This window comes from Salminus brasiliensis, chromosome 1 (genome assembly GCF_030463535.1).
Source record: "Salminus brasiliensis chromosome 1, fSalBra1.hap2, whole genome shotgun sequence".
NCBI classification, from domain to species: domain Eukaryota; kingdom Metazoa; phylum Chordata; class Actinopteri; order Characiformes; family Bryconidae; genus Salminus; species Salminus brasiliensis.
In genome coordinates this window covers 52,570,322-52,582,524 of record NC_132878.1, presented here as the reverse complement: position 1 = coordinate 52,582,524, position 12,203 = coordinate 52,570,322, and the positions used below count along the sequence as shown (strand labels likewise).

Here is a 12,203-nt window from a genome sequence, read left to right as displayed (position 1 = left end):
TGAGGCCAGCAGATCAGTCTGCATACAGGCACTGCCACACAGCTCTGCTTCTGCTTCACTTTATTAAAGTTTTATTCAGCGAAGTCAGGGAGGGGCTCCCTCAGCCGCTTCTTCTCTCTGGTGGACGAGGAGACCATTTGGATCTGTAGCTCTGGAAGTGCACTAGTTCATGGAGCCTCACTTCAGTGGAGAGCACAAAATCGCAGTGTTCCCAGGACTGAGTTATTGAACAGCATAATGATGCCAGGACTGGACTGGACAGGGAATGATGCCATTGAAATCCAATGATGCCATCCTGTTCAGCGAGCAGCATTTTAACTGAACTAGGAATGCAGTTTAGCCCTTCAGTAGATGAACAGTTAAGTCTGCCTGTGACCATACAGTAATGCTAAATCTCTAAAGCTCTGTAAAACTGGTGATGATTTTCTCCCAGTGACGTTACTATATACATGTCAAGAGCCCAGAGCCAACCCTATGAGTTCAGTTTAACCCCAGCCCTTAAACAGAGTGACAAAGTACAGGTTCAGAGTGAGTTCCTGTGCAGTGACAGGTGCAGTGTGCATTTTCACAACTTCATTTGAAATAGTCATAAAGGCACGGCACAAGACAGATGCTTAGATGTGTGATGTTCATGGATATGCCATGCCATGATGCTGTTCCAAAACAATGCCAATCAACAGCTCTGATACTCACACACCTCAGGTAGCTTTAGGGGGATAAAAGGAACAATCGCACACACACACACACACACAAGAAAAACAGCAAAATTTCCAGAATTTCCACAAGGCACATCCCATCTTAAGTAGCAGCAGACAAGGGTGGAGGGATGAGAGAGGGAGAGGGAGAAGGAGAGAGAGAGGGAGAGGGAGAGATAAAGACAAAGAGTGGGAAAGAGAGACAAAAAGCAAGAAAGGGAGAAAAAGCAGATATTGAAAAGGAAAGAGAGACAGAGAGGGCGAGATAAAAAGAAAAAACAAGGAAAGAGAGAGATAAAGACGAAGTGTGAAAGAAACAATAAGAAAGAAAAAGGAAAAGGCAGGTAGAGAAGAGAGAGAGAAAGAGAGAGAGATAAAGACAAAGAGTGGGAAAGAGAGACAAAAAGCAAGAAAGGGAGAAAAGGCAGATACAGAGAGGTTGGGAGAAGGTGAGAAACAGAGAGACAATGAGAGGGAAAGAGACAGGGTGAGAAAAAATGAGAGAGAGAGAGTGGTAGGCAGAGAATGGGAGTTATAGTGAGAAAGGAATAGGAAGGGAGAGTGAAAGATTGGAAAGATACAGGAGATGGAGAGAAGGAAAGAGAGAAAGAGAGGGCACAAAAACAAGGAAAGAGAGAGAGAAAGACAAAGAGTAGGAAAGAGAGACAATAAGAAAGATGAGAAAAGGCAGGTAGAGAAGAGAGAGAAAGTTAGAAAGAAACGAAGAGGGAGAAAGATAAAACGAAGGGTGAAGAGAGAGAGAGAGGGGGGGGGGTTGGGGAGTATGGGAGTTAGAGTGAGAAAGAAATAGGAAGGGAGTGAAAAAGCAGGGAAAGATACAGAGAGAGAAAGGGAGGAGATGAAGAGAAGGAAAGAGAGAGAGGGATGATGATAAATAGAGAAAGAGAGGGAGAAAGAAAGAAAGAAAGAAAGAAAGAAAGAAAGGCAAAAAAAGAAAAGGGCAGGAAGATAGAAGGAGAGAGAGAAATAAAGGCAAGAAAAGGAAAAAAGAACGACAAGCAAGATAGGCAGGAGGAGAGAGGAGTGAAAAACATGGAGAGAGAGAGAAATGATGGAGAGATTCAGAGACAGAGAGAAAGGGAGAGACAGAAAAAAAGAAAGACAGAAGGAAAGAAAAGGCAGAGAGAGAGAGAAACAAAGGAAAGAGGTAGGTAGGAAAGAGTGTAGAAACAGAGAGAAAGAGCGAAGACAGGCAGAGATTCAACGAGAGAGAGAGAGAGAGAGAGAGAGAGAGAGAGAGAGAGAGAGAGAGAGAGAGCACCAGAACACACGGCCACGATGTTGCGAGTGTGTATACGATGGTGGACGGAGGTGGACAGGTGAAGGCGTGCTGATGGACATCACTGTTGAAGCAGGCCACCGACACGCAGAAGAGCAGGAGGAGGGAGAAGAGGACAGATACCTACCCCTGACCTGCTGCTATCTAGCTACCGACCTGAGGACTGTCCGGCTCTGAGCCTTCACACTCTGCCTGAGGCTCACTCACACACGGAGACTGAGCGTCTCCAGCCTGCAGAGAGAAAGAGGAAGAAAACAGGGGGAGAGAGAGGGTGGCAGAGAGAAAGAGTGGTGAATGGGTGGTAAGAGAGATGGAATAGGTGGAAGGAAGGAGAAATGATAAGAACAGGTAGAGGAGGAAGCAGAGGAAGAGGACAGGACAGGAGGGGTGGACAGAGAGAGAGAGAGAGAGAGAGAGAGAGAGAGAGAGAGAGAGAGAGAGAGAGAGAGAGAGAAAGGATACAGAGACAAGTAGGAAAAGAATCATAGATAGAAAATAGATAAACAGATAAACATGATGCAGGGATGCATGGTAGAGTGCCAAAAAGGTGGAGGACAGAAAGAGGTGGTGGAAGAGAGAGGTTGTGAAACAGTGAGAGAGAAAGGAAGAGAGGTTAAGCATAGGGGAACAAAACTGCATAGGAAAAGCTGCAAACAGAGGATGCCTCAGAAGTTAGAAATCAACAAGCAGTCCATCATCCAACTATTCAGCCATTCATTCCTTAATTCATTGATTAATCTATCCATCCATCCATCTATCTATCCTCCTACGCTGCGGCCTATTCAGCCACACTGCCTTCCACCCCTCTGTCTGTTAAGGTTGATGTGAAATCCCCCTCTTTTCATCCAGCACATTATTACATTCTAGTATGAAAGGTTCTGTACTGCATTATGTAAGCACTTTAGGACATGCTGAATTGATGCCCTCCTGGTGCTTTGCTCTTAACACCTCGCCTGAGTATGTGTGGGTGTATTTTTTTGCCTGTTGTGTATGTGTGTGTGTGTGTGTGTGGTGTCTAATGACATTTCAGTGAGTGAGGGGAGGGCACACTCTTTTACTTACAGAATAATTGGAACAGAATAATTAAACATTTTGGTTCGGCTGAAAGATGAAAGAAAGGAGAAAGAGAAAGCAAGCAGGGGGTTCTCTGATGACTCAGACAATGAGAATAGTGTACAGTGTGTTTTTATATATATATATATATATATATATATATATATATATATATAATTATTCTTGTTTTTTTTAAACACTGGTATCGTTTAGAGCTACATGTTATTCATTTATTATTAATTAACATCATAAAAGTCAGAAGATCTACTTTTGGTTCCAAAAAAAAAAGAGAAAAAAAATTTGTTTAATATGTATAATAATAATATATAATATAATAATATGTATAATTTTTTAATTAAATTCAATTAGAGTTTACCAGTATATACCATTCTTGGGGGCATTCCTTTAAGTGTTGTTTCTTAGTTAAGAACCTTTACATCAACCTTTAAAAGGTTCTTCACACTTACACACCGCTATCCATTTGGAACCAAAAGTGGTTCTTTTATGGCATCACTCTAAGAAGATACCCTGTTTGCACCTGGTCACTTCATGAGGTTAGTATCTGGATTGTATACTGGTTAAGATTTCAGTCACATGCATTTACACTTTGTAGTCAAATGTGTCTCCGGTTATTTAGACTGAAATCCAATCACCATGTGAGACAGAATATGCAAATTTTCTCATTGTGAGGCAACCTTTACTGGTGTTTCATTGTAGTGGGCTGTATTTACACTGCTAAAATGTGTGGATCAAATACGTCTCAGACCACCTTCTAAACTGGCCTATGTGACTGGATTTGTATCTGGTTTAAATGCGTCTTGGTTGCGTTTACACTTGCATTTATATGTGGCTTAGCCTGATCCTGATCTGCACCTGATACTCAAGACACATGATGAAGGGACCAGGTGTAAACGAGGAGACTCTTCCAAGCTTCGTTTTTTTCTTTCCTAATTCATCAGGTCTTATAACGCACACTCCTATAGGGAGATAAGTCATATAGAAGAGTGATATGTGATCTATGAAAGGTATCTAAGTGTGATTAATAATGTCCTAATGGTCTTTCTGACATCTCCAAGGACTAATTTAACACATTATTGGCCCCAAATGTTGATCATCCATGGAAAGGGATTCATAAAAGGAATGAACCAATCAGAAGAGAGTGATTGCCTGGCCCTGTTTGGCTCATTTCCATGGCGATCCATCAACGTATCTCAATGAAGCAGAGGACACATTTATTACAAGGGTTATTTTTCCTCTCTGAACTTCTGTGAGGAATAGGAGAGAGAAAAGGCTGGCAAGCTTTGGAGATTTGCATGGTCAGGTGCAACATGCTACACATTAGAGATGCATGTTGGACTGTGCTGAAGACTGGACCTCAAGGAATTCCGGAGTCATCATCGGAAAATCTGGCGGTTGCTATTGTGTTAGCTTTAGCCCTTAGTTAATATACAGATTAGTTAAAATACAGATTCTGAACTGTTATTTGGGTTTGTAAGGGCTCTGAGTTTGAATAAAGCGGAAGTCTAGATCTAAAAAAAATATAGATAATGAATGTAAATGTAAGCCATTACATAACAAACCATGTAAATCATTAAGTAATAATGTTAGTACGTTTAAGGGTCCCTCAATTCCAGTCCTGGATTGCCACTGTACGGCACAGTTTGGCGAATTTCCTATACATACACACCAGTTTAACCTGGCAATTATGAAACAGATGAGTGGAATCAAGTGTGTTTAAGCAGGGAAATGACCACACTGTACTGTCCACTGACCACCCAGCACCAGAACTGCAGCAATCTGTTAACAAACAGCTTAAGCAGGCTTCACTAGGGTGATACTTGTATGGCTACTCACAGCATCCTCCTCCCCGCTCCGGCTGGGACTGCCCTCCGCCTCCCCGAACGAGTCGTCGGTAGGGGGGTCGCTGGCCTGGGACGAGGACTTTGAAGGGGAGCTCTGCCGTGGAGCTGGGGTGGGCGCTGCGGAGAACACACAGGACAAAAATACAGTTCATCAAACCAAACATGCGAAAGCATGTTGCAATTAAAAGCAATTACTGAGCGTAAGCTTCTCCGCGCATGTAGACGGGTTGGTTCTAGCCTGCCACGGTAATGGCTGGTCAGAGTCTATCTGATGGACAGTAATGGTTTAAGTGGATGCGGATTGCAACTCTTTAATTACATTAGCAGATTTACACTGTCTGAGCTGCTGTTCATCCCCTCTAAAAGGCTGCAAACACATTTGCAGCTAATGTGAGCTGCGCTGTCCTGTTTTATTTGAAAAAACATACAGATCTTAAGCTCATTTGCAATCAGTTAATTAATCCATTAACTGAAACAAGTCATATTTTGGGAGGCAAACAACCAGCCACTGTTCCAGTGATCTCCTTTAGAACCGTTCCAAGTTCTAAACTCACTTCCCTTACATTAATTGCACTCAATCTGCCAGGGCTAATATTGTCAACAGATAATGGAATTATATAGCTATCAATCATTCACAAAATAACTTCAAATATGGGTTCTGATGCTATATGATATAATGTCTATAAAAATTGTACAAAAAGTACATAGAGACAGAGCTCAGTAGCAGCAGCGGACCAACAAGAAGATTCGAATAAGACTGAATGTGGGCAGGTGGTTGAAGAATATGGAATGTCGAGTGTTACTGCTAGCTCGAAGTAGCTTTAGCTAGTTACACTAGCCACATAGCTCCATTGCCAAACGGAGAGCAAGCAAGCCAACTCTGACCGCGAATGGCTGACTGGCTGATTTATGGCCAAATCATACTGTAGCTTAAACCACTATTTAATCTGAAGCAGAGATGGCTCATTTCAAAGAGATATTGTTTTTCAGCCAAACGAAACACAGCACTGTAATTGTCTGAGTAGTTTAACCCCCCAAAACACCCACATGTTCTTTCCATCCTGTCCTCATCCCAACGGCACCCGGTGCAATAATGGGTCAGCAGTGTATTAACCTGCATGCACCCCAAAAGGCCTGATGCTTCACGCTCACTCATTGTCACTTCATAAATGAGTCTGACCCTCACACAGTGTGACAACGTGCAAGTGTGTGTGTGTGTCTGTGTCGCTGGTGCAACAGTGTAGCACTCCTCCACAGCAGTAATTAGCACAACAGGACTGTGAGGATCCAAACAGGCTGAACACACAATGCATGACTCCCCAGAGAGTGGTGATAATTACCCTACTCTGCAGCAGTGTGCAGCTGGGAATGGCTCACACGCTCGCTCCCCTCACTCTCTCTGCCTGTCTCTCGCCCCTCTTCACTGCATTATTAATTGTCATTTTCATGCTGACTAAAGACAATGCCCCGTGAGCGTAGCATCAAAGGCCACCTTTCAACCTTTCACTGGGAGGTAAAAAAAAAAAAAGAAAAAAAAGAGAGTTTTACAGAGTGCACAGCTCAGGGAAAATCAAAGTGCAAATGGAAGTTACAAGCTAATTCTGGATGTCGGGAAGGAATGAGGTTTGTCAGGCTGGCCAAGATTATGTCAGCACTCTTTAGGAGTCAAAGAAAAGGATGGGGAGAGTGGCTAATCTCACTGTCTGGGTGGAGTGGATACATGTTAACGCAGGAAAGAGTGAATGAGCGAGTCTATGAATCATTATGCATATCAAAATCACAAAACTCCCATAACACTTATTCCTGTTTGTATGTTTTCACAGCAGTTTTGCCCAAATTTACTTCTCCTCCTTTCTGGCTGATCTCCCTTTGTGCACCATCAGGCCCCCGCAATTAATCCAGATTGTGGCAGCACGGGTCGTCTTCAACACTTCTAAGTTCAGCCATGTAACGCTGCTGCTGCCTTCTCTTCACTTGCTTCCTGTAGCTGCACGCATAACGTTGGCCTAAAAGGTCAAGAACGGACCAGCCCCTCCGTACTTGATGGCAATGGTCAAAAGCTGAGCCCTTCAAGCTTCAATATGGCTCAGTTTGACCCGCCATCCTTTAAGATGCATGGAAGACAAGCGTCCAGGCTTTTTTCTGTCCTGGCACCGAAGTGGTGGAACGAATTTCCCCTGGGTGTCCAAACAGCAGTCGCTCTCTATCTTCAAACGCAGACTGAAGACCCACCTCTTCCGAGAATACTTAGAGGTATCTTTTGGATCCTAGTCTATACAAACTAGCTAAGGGTAAACAGTGAAGCACTTTTGTAAGTCGCTCTGGATAAGAGTCACTGCTAAATGCCTTAAATGTAAATGTAAAATCTTCGCTATATATATATATATATATATATATATATATATATATATATATATATATATGCACAGAAAGTACTTTACACCATGAGTTTGGTGGCAACAGACCACTTAAACTGTCACTGTGTTGTGATTCTGTAATTATCGTCATGCTCATATTTGGAATGGCTAACTGGATTTATGAGAGAAATGACAGGAAATTTCAGCTATCATGTCCTGTGGTAAACAACAGCATTCCAAACCTGACACATTTTCTTCTCTGTATATTTTACTCCTGATTGTCAATTGATCATCTGAGGTTTTATAGAATTCTGAGGTTCAACTTTTTAGCAGTGCTTTTTAAAGTTCCCAGTATGTACATGATGCTGACACACAACTTCAGAGGTCTATAAGCGCCACTTCTCCTTCCCTGTCAATCACACATTACCCCCCACTGCACCAAAACAGCAGTTGTCTAAAGCTGTAGGCTTTACTGGCAACTGAGAAATCATTGCTTATTTCAATAAAGTTCAAACAATCCATCTGACTCACGTGAGTTGGTGGAGGGCGTGGTGGAGGTGACGGGGGTCAGGTTCATCTGGGAAATGTCGAAGTCATCGCAGTCGTCGTTGTCCTGCGCCATGCCCACACGGCTGAAGTAGCTGGTGAAGGCGTCTGTGGTGCAGGCCAGGCTGGGCTGCTCACTCTTGCGCGCCGGCATGACCGGCGGCTTGGCCATCTGGAAGTCCTTGAACATCTCCTTGCTCATCTTAGCCTGCCGGGGTAGCGATCGCTCGCCGTGCTGCGGGCTGGAGGCAGTGGAGGCCGACGTCCCTGGCACTGGCCCCACCCCTGCACCTGCCCCGGCCACACCAACCACTGGCGTCTCACAGGAGGCTGCTGCAGCTGCTGCCACTGGCATTGGTGCCAGAGTCTGGAACATGGCGGCGGGCAATGGCCCCACTGTTTGGGCGGACATGAAGGCAGCGGGTGAGAAGTGGGCCCCGGCCATGGCTGCCCACTGCTGCTGTGTGGCTGGGAACAGGTTGGCCTGACCCCAGATCAGAGGCTGACCTCCTGGCAGGACCTGAGCCATGGGCACCGGCGACTGCACCCCGAACGCTAGAGGTGTCTGGGCTGCAAACTGCTGCTGTGCCCAGGCAGGGGGCACTGCTCCCATCGTCACGTAACCTGAGGAAAGATGAGGAGAGAGATATGGAAAGAAGGAAGCGATTCATATCATGACTTTTTGTCATTGTACACCAAGGGGTGGTCATAATTACTGTGTACTGAACCCACAATAGCCCGGGGCTGAGCCACCACTACCCTAACCAGACCCTGATTAAGATTGAGCCTGAACTAAATGCAATTTTAATTAATTAGTGAAATTAATTTAATGAAATTCTAAATTAAATTCAAATGTCAATTGTGTATTTTACATTGCTATTTAGTCCTACATTATGTCCACAATGTCCACAAAAGCAGCTCTCAGAAAAAATGTTGTCTAAATTTCTCACTAGCTTGTAGCTAGGGATGGGCGATATGGTAAAAATGTCACATCATGGTTTTAAAGACATTTTCACAATACACAATATTTTTATTGCAATATTTTGTCATGTATACAAAATTCATCAGTAGTCTTTTTCTACACCATCTAATCCAACAGGACTAATTACATTCTCCATAATGAAACATGCAGTTTTCTTTAAGCACTGAAAATATCAATTATATACTCATAAAAGCTGTGTATCACACTAACAATTAGCAATAAAGATCACAATTTAATATAATATCATGCTCTTGCCAATCCAAACTCGTAGCTCATGAAAGTAAAGTATTCTGTTAAAAGTAAAAGTAATCTGTATTCTATTAATGTCACACTGATTTGTGTATGTAGTGTGTATGTAAGAGGAGACGATTAGCCTTTATATTTGGCCATGTTTTAGCTTTTGATATTAAAACCAATGGAAAAAGTCTGAACCTTTCAGCGCTAAACAGAAAATCTACATAAACGTAAAGCATTAAATAACAGTTTAAGTAAGTGTATATATTATTTGATCACACATAAACAGTTATGTAATGCAAACTGAATGACTCTGGACTTCAAAGGTTTAAAACACTCCAGCAAACAAAGACCAACACAAAGCTCAAAGCAATTTAATCTTTATGGATCTTTACTTCAAGGCCAAGCACAAAGACATAGGCCATTACCTTGTGGCATTACCCTATCAGCTTTAAGCACCGCCATTCAGTTAAAGAGGTTTGGTGAGAGGCCTGCGGACCTCTTGATATGTAGAGGAAGATGACCCAGTTCCCTGCAGTGAAAAGGCCTTTATGGCTCAGATGAACTGCAGTAATTACAGCTCACAATAGGACCAGCCTTAATGAACAGGAGCTCTCTTTAGAGGACGCCATTATAAAAACCTGACTCATATCAGGCAAGCCCTTATTTCATTACACATCTCCCTCTTTCTTCCGAATGTAAAAATCAGTTTTTACAACCCGAATCCTAGCCTATCCAAGCCACCCCACACACACGCTACAATGCAATACTACAATGTTACAAGACAGCAACTGGACACAATTAAGCAAGGTTGGTATGGTTACAGGCATAATGGTAACGAAAGTTAACGATATTCATTTAGTATGTTCAAGTAAGGGCGGATAAGATTTTTGACCTTTTATCAAACCTTTTGCATTGGAAAATAGGGCTCACTACATAATATGAAAGAAGTGAACACTTTAATTATTTAATAATAATAATTATGCAGATCCCCCTTTCAAGTGCAAATGTATAAAAAAAAGCGAAAAACTGAAAATGTACAAAATAAATAAGAACCAAATAATTAAATAAATAAATAAATAAATAATCACATACACTGAGTAATTTATCAGTAATTTATCAGGAATATATTCTGGAATACAACTTCTAACCCTATGATCTGTGTGCCTCAGCAGACATTGATGATTTGGCGAGTCAGCAGTGCCCACTGCAGCTTCAGCTTTCTGTTCTTGACTGATCCTGAAACTGCTGGCTCGTATCTGCATGATTTTTTTTGCACTGCAGTGCTGCCACATGATTGGCTGATTGGCTGATTATTAGATAATTAAATGAATGAGAAGGAGTACAGGCCAGTCCTATAAAGTGCTTGGTGAGTTTATATCAGAACGAGATACCTATTTGCACTCTCAGAAAAAGGTGGCAAACTCTCACTGCGGTGGCATCTTTATCTTCAGTACCTTTAGCTTGTTTTTGAAGCCCCATTGCCTCTAAACTCCCTGCCTTGACTCCAGTTTTTTTTATTATTTTTTTTATGAGTTAAAAAAAATAGGTCATGAACTATAAATATGAACGTCTACTGCGAACATAAATGTAGCATACCCTAGTGGACATTTAGGTCCATGTTTATCCTATAGGGGCATTGTCCTTGGAGAGTCCTTGCTTAGTTCTCTAACTTCTCAGAGTATACAAGCAACTATAGTTAACAGAGTAATCCCTTATATTGTATCATTAAGCCATTTCAGAAATACTAGATAGAAAATAGAAGGTGCAGTGTATGTATATGGGACAGTTGTGATTTCCTTTTTTACAAAAGCTGCGGGCTGGTAGAGAGGTGAGATCAGAGAACACCACAGGAAGCGAAACCACATCACGCTGAGCTGGGAGTGAAGAAAGGCTTCACACTGAGAGCTGCGGTACACACATCAACAGCAACAACAATGGCGACAACGGCAACAACAGAACATATGCCTGATAACAACATAACAATCCAGCCGATTGGTAAACCACACATGAACTGCGCACTGCGCACTTCTGGCAATCAGTTTCCGTCCCTCTGATCCCTCCATTCCACCAACAGGAAGGAAGGGCTCCTTCTGATAACACATCACTTCCTTGTGGCGCCCAAAGTTCCCCTTTCCCTTGTGGATAAAAAAAAACAAAAAAACTCACCAAACTCTACTAGTGACACGATGGTGCTGTGCAGTGGCATAAACCGAAATTTAATTAAACTTTTTAAGCTTGTTTGCTTATTACCGGCATCTTATTCCACAACAATAAACACAGAAAAGTGTGTAAAATTAATCCGGGCTAAGGTGGGAGCACATAGTCGTGGTTAAAGAGGATGAAATGATTCACTCCTCAGTCAAATGAAGAGAGGAGAGACTCAGCTGCCATGACTAGGAGTGTATGAAATGTAATCTCGTTATCTGAAATGAACTGGAGGAGCCAGGAGAAGGCAGGGCAGGTAGGTTCAGAGCTGTTAACAAACTTCCTTTGAGGCCTTAGGTCCACACGTACAGTTGCACTCAAAATTGTTTAACCCTCATTGCACATTAGGTTTGTTAGCAGAATGTACAAACTTGCAGCTGTTTGCAATAAACCAATCAAACAAGACTAGGGTTAGCAATGATCTGCTACAAACGTGATGCGTAGCCAGACACCAGCTTCCTGCAGTGTTCCTGAGGAATCTTATTAACCCATTACTGGGGCTTTTCGTCAACCCACTCCAGACACCCACTCGAGAATCTTCCAGGACTTCTTCTGAAACTTTGGTGGACTTTGAGGTATGCTTGGGATCATTGTCCTGCTGGAGGGTCAAATGACGGCCAAGCTTCAGCTTCTAACCTGTTTTCTGAGAGTGTAGAGTATATTCAACACTGGTTTAAATGAAGCCAAGCTTGGTCATTTGACAAATAAATAAATAAATAAATAAATAAATCTGAATCGATGATAATTTGATTGGTATGAGCATAACTGATCAATGATGATCAGATTCCCAATGTTTTTATGTTTTATGACCAAATAATTACCATCATAATAGTTATTCTTGGGAGTGGATATTTTATAGCCAATTTATAATTTTAGGAGGGGGTATAACCCCTGATTGCCCCTGGAAATTATACCTATGCTAAGATGCATATACTTACATATACTTTACATTTTACATACTTTACA

The 12,203-nt window shown here is 42.3% G+C and overlaps 1 protein-coding gene across 5 annotated transcripts in view; it reads right to left on the bottom strand.

The window, feature by feature from the left end:
* dab1a (DAB adaptor protein 1a) overlaps window positions 1-12,203 on the bottom strand; it is a 192,604-nt gene that overhangs the window by 6,829 nt on the left and 173,572 nt on the right. For 4 of the 5 annotated variants that reach the window (XM_072682452.1, XM_072682479.1, XM_072682444.1 and 1 more), the window contains 3 exons: window positions 7,799-8,437; window positions 4,903-5,027; window positions 2,123-2,226 (listed from right to left, as the gene is read on the bottom strand). In XM_072682452.1, coding sequence (XP_072538553.1) covers window positions 2,140-2,226; window positions 4,903-5,027; window positions 7,799-8,437 — 851 coding nt within the window. In that variant the 3' untranslated portion in view covers window positions 2,123-2,139. The remainder of the gene's footprint in view (window positions 1-2,122; window positions 2,227-4,902; window positions 5,028-7,798; window positions 8,438-12,203) is intronic. The other variant, XM_072682460.1, reaches the window with a different exon arrangement.